Source organism: Bos javanicus, chromosome 10 (assembly GCF_032452875.1).
Source record: "Bos javanicus breed banteng chromosome 10, ARS-OSU_banteng_1.0, whole genome shotgun sequence".
Classification (NCBI taxonomy): domain Eukaryota; kingdom Metazoa; phylum Chordata; class Mammalia; order Artiodactyla; family Bovidae; genus Bos; species Bos javanicus.
The window spans coordinates 67,130,581-67,150,954 of record NC_083877.1 but is presented as its reverse complement, the minus strand read 5'-3'; the positions used below and the strand labels follow the sequence as shown (position 1 = coordinate 67,150,954).

Sequence of the window (20,374 nt, the reverse complement as noted above, 5' to 3'; positions counted from 1 at the left end):
TGGATAATTCTTTAAGATGAGGGCCTTCCAAACAAGAAAGGAAAAGCACATCCACTTTTGTTAGAGGAAGTTGTGTTGGGCTTGTAGAAAAGACAGTATTATCAAAGTTGGGAGTTTTCTAAGGGTCCAGGGCCATGAACATGTAAAAGAGATGAGTACAGAGCAACCCTAGACTTAGAACATATACAAAGCAATATGTAATATAACAATAAGATAATATTTGCCCTCAAGGATAGAGTCAGTGTGTGCATGCTCAGTTGTGTCTAACTCTTTGCAACCCTGTGGACTGAAGCCTGCAAGGCTCCTCTGTCCATGAGATTTTCCAGGCAAGAATACTGGAGTGGGTTGCCATTGATAAAGTAGATGAGAATAAAACAGTATCAGTCAGTAAACATGATTTTTTTTTAGGTTTAATAAGATGTACTGTTGAATCACTTAGAAAACTTTTGGCTGTTAAGTAACAATGCAGTGAACTCCAATTGGCTTAACAATAAGGAAGTTCATTATTATAATGTTGTCATGGTGATTTCAGGCACTTTACAGTCAACAGCTCAATGATGCATCAAGGTCTAACATCTGTTCACAGTTCATTCTGGCGTCCTTGGTGTCAGCATCTCTAACGCTGGGTCCTTTGGGGTGATAAGATGGCTGCTAGTGGTACTCAGAGCTATGTCCTTCCCTTTAGTTTGGTTAGGCCAACTAATGCCACATCTCCATCTGCATCTCATTTGGGGTTTACTTAATCAGGATTCCCTGTTTTACCTGGGATTATACCTGGGTAAAACCAGGACTGTTAGGTAGCAGGGAATGAGTCAGGTAGGCAGCCATCAATATGCCCTACAACTAGATGGAGTGTCCTTGGGCTACTGGATTCTAGACTTACGAGGTATTAAGAAAACCTTTAAAGACAAAATGAAAGAAAACTGGGTAGAACCAGAGCTTTTCCAAAAATGAAAAAAGAAATGGGATGAAGTGAAAATATGAAGGCCTGTCCCCCTCTTAACAACGCTAAAGGATCATCCCAGCTCAGAGTCCCTGTAGGGTAGACTGAGGCGTGGATGCTCCACTTCTCTCTCTGCCCAGTCATGTACTTTCTTGTCTTCACAGCTGTTGAGAGAAAGGGCATATACTCCCTCATAAACCTCCTGCATTCTGATCTCTGCAGGAGATCATGGTTGAGAAGATGGTACTGTAGAAACAGCAACAGATCAAATAATATTTTGGTTTTCTATAAAATGAAGTGGTCTGAGCATATCCTAGTTTTGAAATTATATTAATCTTTGACCCTCCTGGTAATGAAGAATGTTAGAAAGGCATGGTTGATAGAGCATTGACAATGGGATTTTCAAATAAAAACCTACTTTTTTCCTTCTACAAATCTGGAGATTTCATAAAACCAAAAGAACCCATAGGAAGATCGATATTGGTATAAATTAATGATTTGAAACCGTGAAGTATAGTTTAGAGAGATAAAATAGTTACAAGAAGTCCAAAAGGTCATATGTATGTAAACTTTGCTTTTCTTATTTCCTGAATATGTTTCCTTAAGTAAGACAGGAGAATGGTTTTTTTTTTGTAGTATCTATTGGTTTTTACCAAACTCTAGAAGAGAGAGGTTAATTTTGTGGTAGTATTTACTCCTGATTTCTTTTTAAAAATATAGTTTCAAATATTGGAAACTGGGAGACTCTAATGCAGTATTAACATTGCCACATATTTCTTTTTCCTTTAAGTCCATTGTGTATTATCAACAATAAATTGCCCCAATTAAATTACATATAAAGACAAGTAACTCTTAGAATATTTATTAAATCAGTGATTTACAAGAAGGACATTGATCAATAAAGGTAAAATTTTTCACTCAACATGAACCTTTTAAATGTGTAAGGTTTACGTTCAAATTCATTTCTTTAAAAAAGTAAATGCCCATTTAAGATTATATCATAGTGTGCGAAGCACTGGTCAGAGTTATGTCACCAGAAATTCCCAGCGTGCTGATTTCCCCGAAATTTTTCACCCGATGATTGTACTGCAACAAGTGAGCATCATTGACTGCAACCTTGAAATGGTCAGGTTCAACCAGCACTTGTATCTGAAATGGCACATACACAAAACTGTTAGAAATGCCCATTCCTTTTAAAACCAGTCTGGCCTAACCTCAGGGTGTCTAAAATTTCATCTTTCTGATCACTTGTAGAACTAATCAAAGTCAGAAATGCTAACTTTCCAGAAAAAAATAAATTCCAAATTATTCAAAGATTTAAATGGAACAAAATGATAAATTGTTAAAAGGATATATAATTGAAGCCACAGAGGAAAAGATTAATCATTCCTCTACATAAAAACTTAAAGCTTTTGTATGGTCTCAAACACTGAAAGAAAAATTAAAAATAAATGCTAAAGTAGGAATTCTCTGTTTAGAGAAGTGAATGTTATGAAGATGGATAATAACCAGTTTTGGCAAGAGTAAGAGAAACATAATCTACCAGTAGTTAGAGGATGCATTAATTCTAACATCATTTTGGAAGCAGCACTTTGGCAGTATCTTCATCTTAATTTTAAACATATATATATTTTGAATAAAATTACTCTTCTAGGAAGCAAAGATGTATTAGGATAGTTATCACAGTATTTTAGTAAAATAAATAAAGCTTTCCAGGTTTTGTCTGTTTGTAATATTTCCATACTCCAAATTTTCATCAGTAGGGTACTGGTTGAATTACTGCATATCTAAACAATGAAGTATTATTAGGTGACAATGTTCTGAGAAGGAAAGATGTCCACCAAATGTAGAATATAGACCCTGTTAGTCCCTGTCCCTGAGGAGCTGATGGTCTAGCTGTTTTATTGCCCACTGTATAGTCAACCCTAACCCAACGTTGTGGACCTAATATTTGTTGAAGCCATGCTTAAAAATAAAAAATGTGTTGCTTGTCATAAGAAAACACTGGAAAGATAACTCAAGTTGTAACTTTTGTGAGGATGGGAGAAGGGTAAAGGATGGAGGACTTTTTAGTAAAAAAAAAAAAAATCTAAATTTTTCTTTTCATAAACAAGCATGAATTAATTTTAGAGTTTAAAAAATTTAGTTTTGATTGCCATGCTAACCATGCAGTTTTAAGGAATGAAATCTCAGCCCAACTATATCATAAAGACTTTTTAGGGGACTTCCCTGGCAAGTAGTTAAGACTCCTTGCTTCCACTGCAGGGGGAGCAGATTTGCCCCACAGGCCTCACATTACAGCCAAAAAAAGAGAGATTTTCTGCCTTTTAAATTAAAGATGCTATGTTTCTCATTTCCAGAAAATCAGTTTAGGGTTGACTAAACTCAGAGGGCTGGTAACAGGGACAATGGTGAGGTGCCTAAATGGAGTTGAGGAATGTGCCACTATTTCTGAGACCATTCCCCTGGGATGGGGAGCAGATGTACTAGTTAGGTGTCCCAGGACAACTGATGAAAATTAATTTCCAGTGTGTTGTGGTTTAAGCTTGATTCCCCATGAGAAATATACATTATCAACATATAATAGCAATAACTTACTTTGAAAGGTTTACCACTTTCAAATGGGAAAACCATTTGTCTTTCTTCCTTTCCCCAGTTATTATTCAGCTTTGAATTGCAAACAATGACTCTCCTGTTGTCCTCATTGAAGCGTGGGTTAAAGTGGAAGGCGACATCATTCCCTCTCTTGAAATCTAAAGCAAGTCTGTTTTAAGTCAAAAGTCAGAGTTAGTAAAATGATTCGAGTTGTACATTTGTATCAAGTGAAGAACATATACTTTTCTAAAGAGCAAGTCATTTATAAAGTACAGGAAAATTTTCTAAACAGAAAGCAAATAAACCATAGAATGGGTTCAAACTGGAAAGTACACTGGGCCAAGTCCAGTAATTCTACCTCATGTGTGGGATGTGTGTTCCAAGACCCACAGTGGATGGCTGAAACCACGAATAGTATTGAACCAAATTATCTGTCCAACTGTACACACATACTTTTTCCTATAAAGTTTAATTTATAAACTAGGTACAGTAAGAGATTAACAACTAATAAAATAGAAAAACTATAGCAATATATTGCAAAAGTCATGGTCTCTCTCTCTCAAAATATTGTATACATTTAATACCTTTCCCATCTGAATTAAACATTTATGCACTGGGGTCATAATTTCTACAGTTTGAGATATGACCAAAAAAAAAAGCATGAGTTTCTTTTTCCTTTCTCACAATTTCATGGGCAAAGGATTTGTACTTACTGTAGATCTTAGCAACCTCAGTGTATAATTGTTTTCTTTCCTTATTGAGTACTGACCCCTTTTCACTTCAAGAGAGCCCTTTACAGCTTCTCTTTGGCATATGTGAATTGCCAGCATCACTGCCCTTGCTTTCGGGGCCGTTATTATGTAAAATAAGGGCCATGTGGACACAGCACTGGGGTACCATGACAGTGGATCTGATAACTAATAGACCAGATATGCAGCAGAAAGGGATGGTTTCACAGCCTGGGCAGGATGGGGCTGGACAGCATGAGATTTCACCATGCTGTGTACAATGTTGGCAACTTAAAACTTATGAGTTGTTTGTTTCTGGAATTTTCCATTTAATATTTTCAGACTGTGATTGACCTTGGGTAACTGAGACTGTGGAAAGCAAAACCTCAGATAAGGGGCAGTACTATATTCGACATACTACCACAGTATCCCACGGTAAACAAGACAATATGTGCTAAGTTTTTAGCCTTGTCTTTGGTTATATCCTATTTACCTGTATTTCCCTTTTTACTATCTCTACATATAAACATGATCAAGGTTTCCTTGCAGAGGTTTGGGGCCACTTTGAGGGCACTTTATACCTGACATTATGGAAATACGGCTACCTCTTTCCTGCCCTGACAGGTTACTTTCAATCCCTGTTAAAAGTAAACCAGTCACATAAAGTGCTATCAAATCCCTGGCTTCCTCATAGTTAACTGGGAAACCTGGTCCTAAAACAGCAAGAATGATATAACATAGTTAATGTTCAGTATCCTGTTGCTGAGTTGTAAAGTCATAATAATAAATGTGTTAAATATTCTGTGATGTGAAGTGGAATTAATGGAAGTGCTGCATAAACTTTCTATCCTGATCTCTCTCCTTGGATGTTAATACAAACACAAGTTCTCTGGCTGTTAAAGCACTACCCTTTGCACACGGTTTCTCAAAAGTGTGCTCCCCAGAGCACTAATATCAGAAGCAGCTGGTTCTGTTAAAAAAGCAGCTCTTGTTTTAAAGCAAGGTCTGCATTCTAGACCTATTAACAATGATCCTTTGGGTGTTTTCATTCACCCAGTAACAGATACATACAACCATCAATGATTAAATTCACAGAAAAAGAACCTATAGTCAAATGGCAATAGAACTTGTATTTGACTTAATATGCAATGCTTGTACTTTCTCAGCAGTGAAAAGGTAATTGTCATCTCTACCACTTCAAGGATTTTTCTTCTTTCATGCGATTCCTCACATAGATTTTGCAGCTCAAAGCAATACATTCCTCAGTTTACTACCGCTGTAATCATTTCAACCAAAATTGGTTTTAACCTACCACAGTCTCTAACCTTTCTAGTGGTGGTGGTGGTGGTTTAGTTCATAAGTCATATCAGACTCTTTGCGACCCCATGGACTGTAGCCTGCCAGGCTCCTCTGTCCATGGGATTTCCCAGGCAAGAATACTGGAGTAGGTAGCCATTTCCTCCTCCAGGAGATCTTCCTGACTCAGGATTAGAATCCGTGTCTCCTGTGTGGCAGGCAGATTCTTTACCACTGAGCCACCTGGGAAGCCCAACCTTTCTAGTGTGATAGTCCTAAGTAAAGCAAAGATGCCATTGTGATTCTGCTTAACAGCAGCTGCCTCAGGAGAGCCGATATAACCTAATCATGAATGCTGCCTGCACAGGATCAGGGCTCTGGGTCCTGTGTTATTTTGGGAGGCAAGGTGGATGAGGATACAGGCAGAAGATATATTGAGTATATGTTTTGTAACTTGCTGTGAGACCAGTTTTACTGTGTAGGGAAGTACTGTGCTGAGAGAAGCTGTCTAGGCTGTGTGGAAGGAAGAGCTAGCTTAAGATAGTGACTACCACGTAGAACAAGAGGAGGCTGGCTGGAGGTGGAGTGAACTGGTTGGCTGAATGTAAAATGATCTGATCAGAACCTGTCCACCTCCTGGTAACAGAGGAGGTTGCTCCCGCTGATTCACCAGGATCAGAGTGACAGGTACTCACAGAGGCTGTTTACAGAATTAAATAAACCTGTGTACACAGCTTGGAGAAGGAAATGGCAACCCACTCCAGTGTTCTTGCCTGGAGAATCCCAGGGACAGAGGAGCCTGGTGGGCTGCCGTCTCTGGGGTCACACAGAGTCGGACACGACTAAAGTGACGCAGCAGCAGCAGCAGTGTACACAGCTTGAATTTCTACCTTTTGTGTATCGTCTATAAGACCCAGAAACAGATTAATTAATGGCTGTAGGAGCTTTAATGGTACCACCAACCTCAAGGACAGACATACTGAACACCTTCAGGATATATGTAAATATAACCAGTGGTGATAACCAGAGTCTGGTGTCCCAAGGCAGCTGTAAATCAGCATGGATTTTCTGAAGTGAACTCAAAATCTTAGCCCCTTCTAGTTCACCTCAACCAAAGCAGTACCAATGGTGAAGACTGATTTATTTTGACCAATTACTTTGTCAAGTTAAAACTTTAACTTGTAAAGTTTTTTCAAACCTTTTAAGTAAATAGTGTCTATTCAGATCACTGGGGTTCCCCACCTTGTCACTTATCACCGGTAGACCAGGCCAATAGTATGAACACGGAAAAGGCAACCAAGCTCACAAATCTGAGAGTGTATCATGACCGTCACAGCTACAGGGAGATTGTACCAATATGAGGACAGGAGGTATAATATTTAAGCTCTCAGATCAACTAGGCATCTTTTTCTTTTTGACCCAAGACTTAGCAAGGGATTTGTCCTCTTGGTGAGATTGAATACAGATCACCCTTTATTCCAAAATCAATCAATATGTTAGACTTGCTAATTTTGCTCTTTACCTGTTCGCGTTGGGCTTTACTGTACCCAGGATTGTTATCAGCATGCGAGGCCTGATTCCTCCAGGAAAAGGCAGGTCATAAGGCACATTCTGAGAATTAAAAAATGCGTATATATCAATAAAGAGTCATGTTCCGGGGGACTTTCCTGGCAGCCCAGTGGTTAAGATGCTGTGCTTTTGCTGCAGGGGGTGTGAGTTCAGCCTAGTTCACCCCAGTCAGTGAACTAAGATCCCACATGCCATGCAGCTACCCAATCTCCACCCCCCTCCAAAAAGAGAGTCATGTTTTCTTGAGGGAAGAAAGAAAAAGACATTGCTAGAGTTCAACCACTATTAATGTATGTGAATAACATGTAACCCTACTTTAAGCCATCTTTTCAGACTCTCAGGCCACCTTGTCCAGGGCCTGAAGAGCAATGGCTCCCTACACAACTACAACAATCAAGAAAAAGGCCATCAGTTAATTAGTGCCAAAGACAATATGTTCCCTTCTGGAGACTGTATCGCTCATGATAAGGACCATCCTAATCTATAACTCATCCATGGAGCCTGTGTTTTGGAAAGGCTTAAGCTAGACCTTGCAATCATTTCTGTGCCACCCTTAAGATCCTTGTCATATGACATGTTCATCCTGGAGCTCTGCTCCCTGCAGGCAAATACCGTGGCACCTTCCCGGCCTCTGAGGTGCTCTGATGTTTAATTCACACACGCCCCGTGTGGTGCTTTGAAGGTGGCAGGTACTCAATGTTTGTCGAATGGGAACTTTCCAGTTAATACCTTCCCCAGGTCATTCGACAAATATTTACTGACCGTCTATGTTCAAGGCGTTATAAATATTTCCACTGCTCTATCTTGGCTTCTTCTGTTTTTCCTTTAAGATTGTTTCCCCCTGGGTTCAACCATTGCCCAAGTCTTTTTCTCTCTAGCTCTGATCTGATCTGTTTTAGTCTTGTGCTTCTTCCCATCTGGCTTTGCTATTGGTGCCACAAATCCAACCAGTGTGAACTGCAGTGGTCTCCCCTGCCTCTCCCCGATCTGATCCCCTTCCTGAGTTCCTGGTTTGGGCTGACCCTTGGCTGGCATTCTCCTTGTCCAGCCTTGAAAAGCCAGAGTCGTTTCTTGACTCTTTGTTGTGGTGTTTAGTCACGGAGTCATGTCTGACTCTTTGACGACCCCATGGACTGTAACCTGTCACGCTCCTCTCTCCATGGGATTTCCTAGGCAAGAAGACTGGAGTAGATTACCATTTCCTTCTCCAGAGGACCTTCCTCACCCAGGGATCGAACCCGTGCCTCCTGAATTGGCAGGTGGATTTTTCACCACTGTTAAAGTGCTGTACTCAATATGTCAGAAAATTTGGAAAAGTAAGCAATGACCACAGGACTGGAAAAGGAACATTTTCATCCCAATTCCAAAGAAAGGTAATGCCAAAGAATGTTCAAACTACCATACAATTGTACTCTTTTCACATGCTAGCAAGGAAATGCTCAAAATCCTTCAAGCTAGACTTCAACAGTATGTGAACTAAGAACTTCCAGATGTATAAGCTGAATTTAGAAAAGAGGAACAAGAAGTCAAATTGCCAACATCTCTGAATCATAGAAAATGCAAGAGGATTCCAGAAAAATGTCCACTTCTGCTTCATTTGACTACGTGAAAGCCTTTGACTGTGGATCACAACAAATGAAAATCCTTAAAGAGATGGGAATACCAGGCTACCTTACCTGCCTTCTGAGCAATCTGCATTTAGGTCAAGAAGCAACACAATGAACTGGTTCAAAATTGCAAAAGAACTGGTTCAAAATTGCAAGAGGAGTATGTCAACGCTGCATATTGTGACCCTGCTTATTTAACTTCTGTACAGAGTACATCATGTGAAATGCTGGACTGAATGAAGATTGTTAGGCGAAATATCAACAACCTCAGATATATAGATGATACCACTCTAATGGCAGAGAGTGAAGAGGAACTAAAGAGCCTCTTGATAAGGATGAGAGAGGAGAGTGAAAAAGCTGGCTAAAACTCAACAATCAAAAAAACTAAATCATGGCATCTGGTCCCATCACTTCATGGCAAATAGATGAGGAAAAAGTGGGAAACGCAGATTTTATTTTCTTGGACTCCAAAATCACTGCAGATAGTGACTGCAGTCACAAAATCAGAAGACCCTTGCTCTTTGGAAGAAAAGCTATGACAAACCTAGACAGTGTATTAAAAAGCAGAGACATCACTTTGATTCCAAAGGTCTGTATAGTCAAAGCTGTGGTTTTTACAGTAGTCATATACAAATGTAAGAGTTGGACCATAAAGAAAGCTGAGCACCAAAGAATTGATGCTTTTTAATTTTTGGTGCTGGAGAAGACTCTTGAGAGTCCCTTGGACAGCAAGGAGACCAAACCAGTCAATCCTAAAGAAAATCAACCCTGAATATTCATTGGAAGGACTGATGCTGAAGCTGACATTCCAGTACTTTGGCCACCTGATGTGAAGAGCTTACTCATTAGAAAAGACCCTGATGCTGGGAAAGATTGACGGCAGGAGGAGAAGGGGGTGACAAGGGATGAGATGGTTGGATGGCATCAACAACTCAATGAACATGAGTTTGAGAAAACCCCAAGAGATAGGGAAGGACAGGGAAGCCTGGTGTGCTGCAGTCCATGGGGTCACCGAGAATCAGACTCGACTTAGCGACTGAACAAAAACAAGACTTAACCACTAGATTCTGGGGTTCCTGCTCTTTAATCTCTTTCCCACTGCCTCTTCCTTCCAGAATTTCCATATTCCTGTCTCAACTGACTACCTGTATGTGGTCCAGGTCCTGCACATCACCTCTCATGCGCCTAATGCTGTCTCTCTGCTCTCCTCTAAGCTGACCAATAAGCAGAGCAAATACTCCCTGTGCCATCACACTCTTGAAAGGGGCTGATCTCACACTGCTATTGAACTCTTTTCTCATAGCTAGACTGCTTCAAGATGTGTCTGGAGCCCCCAGAGTTGGGTTTTATGGTTAGAATTCATTTATTAAAATGAATTTTAATATAAATGAAAATTCAATCCTTAGATCACAAAATTATCTTTAGAAGGTTTTTAAAAACCAGATTACTGTGGTTGCCCCAAATTTCCCCTCTCTGACCATGGGAAGGTTGTATAACCCTGCCCTATTTCCTTATTTGCAAAGTGGCAATAATAACAGTATCTTACAGGGTGCTTATGGAGTTGAATGAGAGCATCCATGTCGAAGCACACAGCTGACACATGTTATATATTCAGTGTTTATCAGTAATAACAGCCATTACTATGATCTTGATTTATATTAAAGCTGCTTTACAGATGCCTTCAAAACACACATTGGCTTCTCTTTAAACTAACAGTACATACACTAAACACCGGAAACGAATTTTTCTATTGGACCAACATACACTGTGCCTGGTCCTTGCAAAATGGCTCTAAGCAGTCAGTTTCAAGCTTCAGGTCTCCTGAAGCCTGATGACACTACCGCTCCAGACAATTACCATTTTCCTTCTTTCTTTTTTTTTTTAATATTTATTTATTTGGCTGTGCTGGGTCTTAGTTGTGGCATGTGGGATCCAGTTCCCTGATCAGGGGTCGAACCCAGGCCCCCTGCACTGGGAGCACGGAGTCTTAGCCACTGGACTGCTAGGGAAGTCCCAGCCGTGTTCTTTATTAACGTGGTCCTGATCACGTTGAAGTTTACTAAATGATTCACTCCATCTTACCAGTGGTCCGGAAGGGATGCCGTAGGGACCGGCAGCAGGGTAGGCTCCAGGAGCACTTGGCTGTGCCGGAGGTGGGTAGGCCCCGGGTCCAGGGTAGGCACTCGGTGCAGTTGGCCCAGGATAAGCAGGTGCTGTTGGGCCAGGGTAGGCCCCAGGAGGTCCCTGTCCAGGGTAGGCCCCAGGAGGTCCCTGTCCAGGGTAGGCCCCAGGAGGTCCTTGTCCAGGGTAGGGGCCAGGAGGGGCCTGTCCAGGGTAGGCCCCAGGATAGGCCGCTCCTGGGTAGCCTCCTGCCCCAGCAGGCTGGTTTCCCCATGAACCAGGCCAACCTTGGGGGTTTGGTTTTCCAGACCCAGATAAGGCATCACTAAGCTGGAAAAAGAGACATTAAAAAAATTATAGGATGAAAAACAATCACAACAGAATTTTCAGGAATATGTGATCTAAGAACGAGAGGGATGTGGTGAAGATATGAAATTCATATCAATAAAGTTTTTCCTACCTTTTAGTTTTGAGTTCCTAAGACTAAAATTTGACTATGGTATTACACATGCTTTATCACTTTACTCTTGCCTCCCATCATCTCAGATCATTGAGGGTTGCCTTTTTGTAATTTGCAAAAGTCAGGAGCTAGCCATTCTCTATGTAAAAGCACATACTTTCTAACTGACATGAAAAAAAAAAAAATCACAAAACTCAGTATACTCTTGGGCTGCAAAACCTGCCACCGAGCTGGTCCTGGTTGCGCTGGCCTTCGCTTTGCAGGATGTCTACTGCACTTTGGGTTCGCCAGGTAAGTTACCACTTGGTGGCATCCAGGCTAGTACCAGAGAGGCTGCCTTGTACACAGGGAGAAGCCTGCGATGTGGAGTCAGAAGGTTTGGTTTAAAATTCAGTGCCATCCATCAAGAAATCCAGTGTTATCCATCAAGAGCTCCAGAATTTCAGAGCCATCATGTCACCTGTTTCGGACTTAGTGTATTTGCTTGTAAAATGGGGATAATGATCTATTTCATATGATGGTTGTGACAAACAAGTGAGGCAGCGTTTGGGACGGCTCTTTACAGACTGCGAGACCGTGCCAGTGTTGGACTGTGTCCTTTCTCTCCAGGAAGAAACTGCTTTCTCCCTGCCTGTTTTATACAGTATTTAGCACACTGCCAGGTGGTACATGGAAGAGGTCCAGTAAAGACTTCTACGTTGACCGAATATGATCTGCCAGGATTGTCTTTGATGCATTGGGAACACAACCCTAGATCTGGTGTTGGGGCAACACAGTGAGGCTGTGAAGGGAGCCCATGTGGCCTGGGGGAGGGAGAGAGAAACAGAGGGCTCTGTGATGATGGAAAGCAAACTGGATTTAGAAAACAAACCTGAGCAGAGCTCGTGGCTCTAGGTGACGTGTCAGTCCATTAGGAAATTTGGGAATACATAAGCATACTAATAGGAATTTGTTTTGGCTGCTTCTTACTCCAGCATTTGGGAAGGGAGAAGGAGTTGAGGGCACTTTAGGATTAAAAAAAGTCTGGTTGCTTAGAATGAACCACACTGCCCTTTGCTCAGCTGGCTTCTCAGCTCCCACTGGCAGAATCCATCAGCTTCTGTCCTAGGCCTTTGGTAAAAGGGTTACTGTTAGTGAGGCCTCTCTCTGCCTGGCTTTCTTCCCAAACCTGTTGCTGCAAAAACAAGACTCCACCTAACAAGCCCTCATTGGATAGATGAGGCCAGAGGAAGCCACGTGGTGGGAGAGTTAAACAGGAAACTTGAGTGGTTAAAAAACAAACAAAAAAACCCTCATCCTGCATGAATGTATATATATTAAGGTAGGAAAACAGACATAAAACACTTACCGAAAAACCGTCTGCCATTTTCCTGAAAGGAGAAAAAAAAACAGGGGTTATCATTTGATCTTAAAAGATTTCACTGGTTTCTGTATGAACATCACAAACAGCTCATTGCACAGGTCAAGTACAGGCATTCTCTAAACACAAACAAGTCCATTCTCCAAATATGCCAAAATCAATGGTGGGGAACCACAAAAATGTCTCAAAGGGTGAATGTCTCCACCTGAATCACCAGGCCCTATTTAACTCATAGCTGAACTCTAATCACACTATTTTGTGGCTGAATCCTGGAAGTAACAGGCTATACAGTGCAAGTGGCAGAGCAGGAAGTACAGTACTCTGCCGTTTCCTAGGTAACAAATGTAAACAGTCCTGGTTTGTCTTTGGTTCTCCTTCACCTACCTTCCTGTGCTTTTTTTTTCCACCACCACATAAAAAGTGTTCATCAAATGAATCTTGCCCACCTCTCCTCAGGTTCCCACTAATAGCCCCACACCCTCTTCTGGGTTTTAGAAGGAGGCCATTGGTTCTTCCTCCTAGTGTTTGAAAGACAGTCTCTGCCTTACCCACCCCAGTGCCCAAGACATAGCTGCTACTGCCCACTTATTTCTTCATTTGCACAAATGTGTGCCTGTTCTGCGCCAGGCCATAGGCGGGCTCAGGTCTGGGTTTGAAGATGGAATTGGCTAAGATGTATCATCAAAGGGTCCAGAGGCCAGAAAGGGTCACAAGTAATGGGTGCTGTGAGCCAGAATATGTGCTACAGGAAGTCACAACTGGAAAGAAGACTTCTAACAGGGACAGTGTTGAGCGAAACGTTGAAAGAAAGGTGAGACTGGGGATATGAAGCAATAGCAAAGAAAGGCGAGCACAAGATGTACTGTTTTTTTTTTTAAAGGTGTTTGTTATTCCACATGAAAATATGTGGCAGTATAACAAACGAAGGTTTAAAAAAAAAATGTCAGACAATTTGGAGGAAAATATTTTGGGGTAGGATGCTACCAAAGAGGGCTGGCCTTGCCCAAAGCTGCCACAGTGGGTGGCCATGAGTCCATCATTCCTGCTTCTCTGGCTCCTCCCTCAGTGCCAGTTCCCAACAAACAAGATATTCTACACTTGCTCCCGGAGCTGGTGCTCTGGCGATGAGGAGAGGAGGGCAGCTTGGGACTCCTCAGGCCTGGGTTATTTTCTCCACCCAGAATCACCTGTGCTATGGTCAAAGTTACCTGGATCTTCAATAATCAGAATCTTTTTCCTTAAGTTGTCTACATGTGTGTGCTGAGTCACTTCAGTCATGTCAGACTCTTTGCTACCCTATGGACCATAGCCCACCAGGCTCCTCTGTCCTTAGGATTCTCTAGGCAAGAAAACGAGTGGGTTGCCATGCCCTCCTGCAGGGGATCTTCCTGACCCAGGGATCAAACCCACATCTCTTACATCTCCTGCACTGGCTGGTGGGTTCTTCACCACCAGCACCACCTGGGAAGCCGTAAGGTGCCTACTTGTTGAAGTTATTCAATTATTCTAAGAAATGATCCCTTAAATGGTGGCTACTTGATAGGTCCTAAAAATACAAAATACTAGACTTTTTGGTAAAACAAAAGCAGACAAAAAGTCCTCCTAGAACTTAATGTATGCTTCACTTATACACCAGATATTTTATCTTACTCTGCTGTTACTTATAATACAGTTCAATATTACCTATTAATTTTTTATTTTTGCACATCTCTTTTTAAATCTGGACATTCTCAAACATATTTGGATACACTCAGGTTATCACTGTGCCCATCTTCCAACTTGGAAACTGCAAGTGATCTAATTGGGAAGTCACAGTGACTTTCCCAGGGCTTGTTTCACTGCGTTTAGTATATAATATTCGACTCTTTAACGCAAAAGTTGGTTCTCCTCTATACTTCCTTCCCCAAAAGACTGCCACTGCCTAGAGAAGTGTGCTGCTACCACAGGGGGAACTTAAGAGTTGTTACAGGGACTTCCATGGCCATCCCGTGGTTAAGGCTTCCGCTTCCAATACAAGGGGAGCAGGTCTGATCCCTGGTTGGGGAACTAAGATCCCACATGCCTGGTGGCCAAAAAACCAAAACATAAAATAATATTGTAACAAATTCAATAAAGATTTTTAAAAGAGTGTAAAGAGTTCTTACAGAAAAGGGAAAGAAAGGACTTTTTTTTTTTTTTTGGCTATGCCGTGAGGCATGTGGGATCTTAGTTCCCCAACCAGGGATGGAACCCATACCCCCTGCAGTAGAAGCACAGAGTCTTAACCACTGGACTGCCAGTGAAGTCCTTTGAAAGGATATTTCTTAAGTCAAGAGCTTTGGACGCCAGAAAGAAACAATTTTGGACTTCATAGTAGGCAGAAAGTTTAGTTCTTTTGATTACACAAACTCTTCCATTCCTGAGCAACATAGCAATGACTTAGCAATAACTTTTTAAGTGTTTTGACTTCTTTTAAATATCCCCATTGTGCTGGAGCTTATCCCTGACCTCAGCATCACTGACATTTCAGGTGGGATACTTCGCAGGGACGGGCTCTTCTATGCATCATGTGCATCCCCGGCTTCAACACACAAGACGACAGCGGCAAACCCCCTCCCTCCACGCCTGCACTGTGATAACCTAGAATGTCTCAAGATGTTTCGAAATAACCCTCGGGAAGCAAGAGGATGGCAAAATTGTGTCTGGTTTGAGAACCACTGGCCTGAGCTAATGAGGATATGTATCCTCAGATAAAAGTACCCATTCAGGTCAATAAAAAACAGAAAGGCAGTTTCAGTTGTTAAAACTAGTTAAAGCTGTACCTCTGGCCTCATAAAGTGTCATTAATATGTGTGCTTAGTTGCTCAGTCATGTCCTACTCTTTGCGACCCCATGGACTGTAGCCCACCAGGCTCTTCTGTCCATGGGGATTCTCCAGGCAAGAATACTGGAGTGGGTTGCCACTCGCTCCTCCAGGGGATCTTCCCAACCCAGGGATCAAACACAGGTCTCCCACATTACAGGCTGAGCCACCAGGGAAGCCCATCTTGTTAATATAAATCCAGTTAAACTTAGATATGTTTAAAGGCTGATCACAACCAGAAACTCATGCGAAGACAGCTAGCCCAAAATGTAACATTTATTCTTTTCCAAGTCTCTGTTCAAACATATTCAGTTTATTTTGGACTGGAGTGGAGTGGGTTGCAGTCTCCCTCTCCAGCGGGTTTTTTGACCCAGGGATTGAACCTGGGTCTCCTGTATTGCAGGCAGATCCTTTACCATCTGAGCCACCTGGGAAGCCCCATTTTCCAACTAGACCAAAACAACTGGAGAAGCCAAGCAGACCCCACTCTGTTTCCGCTGTGTTTCAGGTAACACCAAGGGGGACGGTTTGGATTGTGCTCTGACACATGAGAAGCCCATTAGAACAATGACACCCCGTATCTGTGTGATGTTTTCAGTTTATAAAGCACTTTCACACACCTTTCTTATTTTGATTCTGATAATAATCTTATGAGATTGACAGGGAAAAGTTAACATCCTTACTTCAGAGGTGAGGAAACTGAGTCTCAGAGAGTTAACATGGTGGCCCGGAGTCATTCTGTCATTGGCAGGCAGGGACCTGAGTCCAAACGCCCTGACTCCTAAGTCTGACTGATTTTATACTAGTAGCAAACCTCGCACTTTGACATTTTAAAGTATAGTCCTTTGGAAGTATTAGTTACTTCATTTAGAAATTAATTCTCTGGCTTACTCATTTGGAACTGCATAAACATGCTGAAATTGTAAACAAAAAAAGAGATCACGTTTTTGTCAGAAACTAGCTGGGTGACTCATGCAGCGTGCAGTGATACTGAATATAAGGATGCCATTCTGCACAGTCACTTTGCTAATTATAACCACATTTAAACTGATAAAGCTTGCTTTCCTAAAAGTTGGGTATGCATTGTTTTGATTATATCAACTCCCAACCATCAGTGCTCTGATGGAAAGGTTTCTAACCAATGTTCTTTTTAAATCAAGGTTAGCAACCTTAGAACGTAAAAGGAGAACCAAGAAACAATTTTAAAAAATCTATTTGGATAAACATCTTCCTACTTGCCTAGAAAATTTCTTTCTTTTTAGACGAGTAGCCTATATAAAGAGACAATCAAATGTTAAAAAGAAAAGGGGGAAAAAAAAACTTCCCACTGTACAGATACTATAGGTATGTGAACTCTGGCATTCCCAGAATCAGAGAATTTTGAAGTCAGATAAGAAACACCACATCAAAGGCAAAAACATTTAAACAATACTATCTGAATCGTCACATTTGGAAAGACCTACAGGAATTAGTTCAGTATCACTTTGGAACAAGGAATTTAAACATGAGTCAGAATGCAGACCACTTTTAATCTGCTGTTAATTGCAGCTTTGCCCTTTAATAAAGAGTTGCTACCCACTGTACTATGTTATTCTAGACCCATGTAGCAATTAATTCAGTTGCCTGGATTCCCAGGAGGACTTCTGAAATTTCTGCCCACAAAGGGCCCCAACTTTTATAAAAGCTGTAAAGGAAGTAAATCATAAACTATTTCCTCAGAACCCCAAGCACTGCCCACACTCCTCTCCAAAGAACACAGGAGAGGCGGGCTACTTTCTGGTCTTACTGAAACATGGAACAAGGCTTCAAAAATGCTTATTTGCAAAGCCAAATTCAGAGATGCTAGTTAGGATAAAGGAAACTGGTCCTTTCCTAGGATTTCTTTTTCATCACAGTTCCTCAGCCATAAGGAAGTTAAAGTTACTTTGTACCTCTCAGTTACTGATTTTTTTTTTTTTTCCCCATATGGAAAAGCTGAATATCAGTCAAGAGAGAACACATGATACTTAGTCAGCGGCAAACTGGAATTACTGCCCTGGCAGGCTTACCACTCAGAATTTAATGAGAAGAATTCATTCAGGCACCAGACACAAAATGTTAACTAGCTGTCCTCAGCAGAAGCCTCTGTCCCAAAGTAACAGGAAAGAGAGGCTAAGTTTTTGATCAGTTACCATGAGTCTCAGGTACAAGAAGTTTACAAGCCAACTGGTATTTTAGGTAACATAAGCACCTCAAATTTTATTATATGAACATAGATCTCTACTAGGGATAACATTTAGAGTCTGACTGAAGAGAGTTCTAGGCAAACAGTATCTAAGTCATAGGTGAGACCAATAACGGCCTTTTGAACTCACTAGCAATAAGTAATGGAGAAGGCAATGGCACCCCACTCCAGTGTTCTTGCCTGGAGAATCCCAGGGACGGGGGAGCCTGGTGGGCTGCGGTCTATGGGGTTGCACAGAGTCGGACATGACTGAAGCGACTTAGCAGCAGCAGCAATAAGTAAAAAGTCTTTTTATAAAGCTCTTCTGTGTATTTGTAGCATAGCAAAATATCATTGACTAAAGACCTGTCAACAGAGCGAGACTAGCCTACTACATTTTAAAAAATGAGCTGGGGTCAATCTATCAAACAGTGCTCCTCCTCTTCTGCTTCTTATGTAACTTGGTGAGGCATCCACCTAATATTTCTAAGCTCAAAACATTCAAGACCCATCATCAAACTTCTCCCCAGAATATGGAGAGAATGCTGATTTTAAGCAAAAGCCCCCCACATGATTAATTTAGGCAGCTCCAATTTCCCATAGATTAAGGGTGAGGCACAGTCATCAAAGGGATGGATGACACGACTCTAGGGATTCAAAGACAATGTCTAAAAAGGACATTCTTGTGGGACAATGAATTTTATTACTGAACTTTTATGGAAACACAATTTCCTAGCATGAAAGATCAACTTTGTAAACTTGGGGCAAGTGAATCAGAATTTTGGAAGTTGGTGAAAATTTTTTCTCATGCTCTGTGCCAAGTGGTCAATTCTTATTGCCACCGTTTTCTGCAGAACAAAATGAGCCTCTCTTCCATTCCTTTTCCAGAATCCTAGAAACAGACAGGGTCACTGAAGTCAAACCGTCCTCATTGTCCAGCAACCCAACTCCCAGGAGTCACTTTACAAATATTCCAGGTATCTGAAATCAGGATCGCTAAGGGCAGGGCATGAAGCCTAAGGCAAAACCTCAACCCCAGTGTCCCAGAGCTCCTACTCTTCAAAGCGCAGGCATGTTTGTGCTTTGATATGAGCAACTCACAATTTAGAATATATTCTCAAACATGTTTTAAAAGCAACCCCTCCCCACCTCAACTAGGGCTCTGCACACTCGGACCAACATTCAATTCTGCCACACCCCACACGTCCCCAGCACAGGTCTGAGATCGTTAATGCTCAAATCTGGACTGGGATTTGCAAAAACTGAGGGTGTGCGGTCTTTGCCAAGCCAGGCACATGCCCACTCAGCCTTGGGGCAGCACCATTTTCTGCGAGGTCAGCGTGCAGAGAGCGGCTGCAGCCCCGGACTGTTGACCTGTAGCAGAACACATCCCCATCCCACAGCCAAGCTAAGAGGCGAGGAACCGCCCACAGAGTGCCGGGGCAGTCTCCACCGTGGACGGAGGCAGGGGCACCTGGTTCCTCCCGCCCAGCTGAAGCAGGCAGCTGGGAGGATGCGCGCGCGCCCACCACTCACCACGGGCCACCTGGGGCGCGGGGCGCGAAGCCCGGGCTGAGCCTCCCAGTCGCCACAGAGGGTGACACACCCGTCCGTCGCGAAGAAATTAAGGTGAGTTTTTTTAAGTCGTTGCTAACTTTCCTCGAGTCTCAGACTCCTCTTTTGAGGGCTCGAAGCCAAGGAACCTGGGCCCAGAACGCGCGGTTCCCCGAGGAAGCCAAGCCCCGATCTCCGGCTCCCGCCCAGCCCGGCAAAGGGGGCCGCGCACCGAGCAGCGCCCGGGCGCCCTGGCCTTGCAGCAGGCGGGTGTGCACTCCTGTCCCGGCGCCCCCGCCACTTACCCGACGCCTCTGCACTGGCTCGCGCGTCGCGGGGGAGGCTCGGGCAGAGGCGGTGTGGTCCTGCCGGGGCGGCGGCCGGCTCTGCGCCTCAAATACGCCCGGCCCGGCACGCCTCTCCCGGGGCGGGGCCGCCACCCCGGCCGCCCCCGGCCTCTCCGTGCGAACTAGGCTGGGCGAGTCCTGGCCCCGCTGGATACCCGGGCGCCCAGGCGCCGCGGATCCAGGACGCAGAGGAGACGCCTGACTCAGGACAGCGGTGGGTGGGACCCGCGGCCTCCATCCCTTCAACGTCCAGTCGGTCCCCTCCGCAGCCGCCAGAGGTGGGGTTCACCGCCCTCTCCTTAGATTCACCTGCTAAGGCCTCAGACCAAGACAGGGAGAGTCTGCGAAGCTTTTAGTGACGGGGAGGGTCCTGTCACGTTTTCTGAGATGCTGGGTGAGAAGCTCCGTATCTTGTTTTATTCCCCTTCTGAACTGTGATGTGGGTGCACACCTCTCAGACCAGGAGCCCTAGATTGTTTTGCTGTTTGCTTCCCACTGCCTCCTCAACATCTGCACTGTGTTTGGTAGGTCCTCAGTAAACTGGTTAAATTTGTTTAGTAAATGAATGATTAAAATAGTGAATCACTTCCTAGGAAGTCTGTTTTCTCAAAGATTGGAAAGAGTCCTGATGGAGGGGAGAGTTAAATACAAATGTACCTTTGAGAAAGGTAGGAAAAAAATAAAGCTATGACCTTAAGAAGGGCTTGGCTGGTAGCTCAGCTGGTAAAGAATCCACCTGCAGTGCACGA

General features: G+C 42.9%; 1 protein-coding gene across 1 annotated transcript; it reads right to left on the bottom strand.

Moving 5' to 3' along the window:
• Positions 1 to 1,789: 1,789 nt before the first annotated feature.
• LGALS3 (galectin 3) lies at positions 1,790 to 19,640 on the bottom strand. The gene is made up of 6 exons (XM_061428961.1): positions 19,584 to 19,640; positions 12,668 to 12,689; positions 10,821 to 11,189; positions 7,085 to 7,173; positions 3,542 to 3,707; positions 1,790 to 2,092 (listed from the first exon to the last, which is right to left on the bottom strand). The coding sequence occupies exons 2-6, from the start codon at positions 12,683 to 12,685 to the stop codon at positions 1,937 to 1,939; spliced, it is 798 nt and encodes a 265-aa protein (XP_061284945.1). The 5' UTR covers positions 12,686 to 12,689; positions 19,584 to 19,640; the 3' UTR covers positions 1,790 to 1,936.
• Between the last annotated feature and the right edge of the window lie 734 nt (positions 19,641 to 20,374).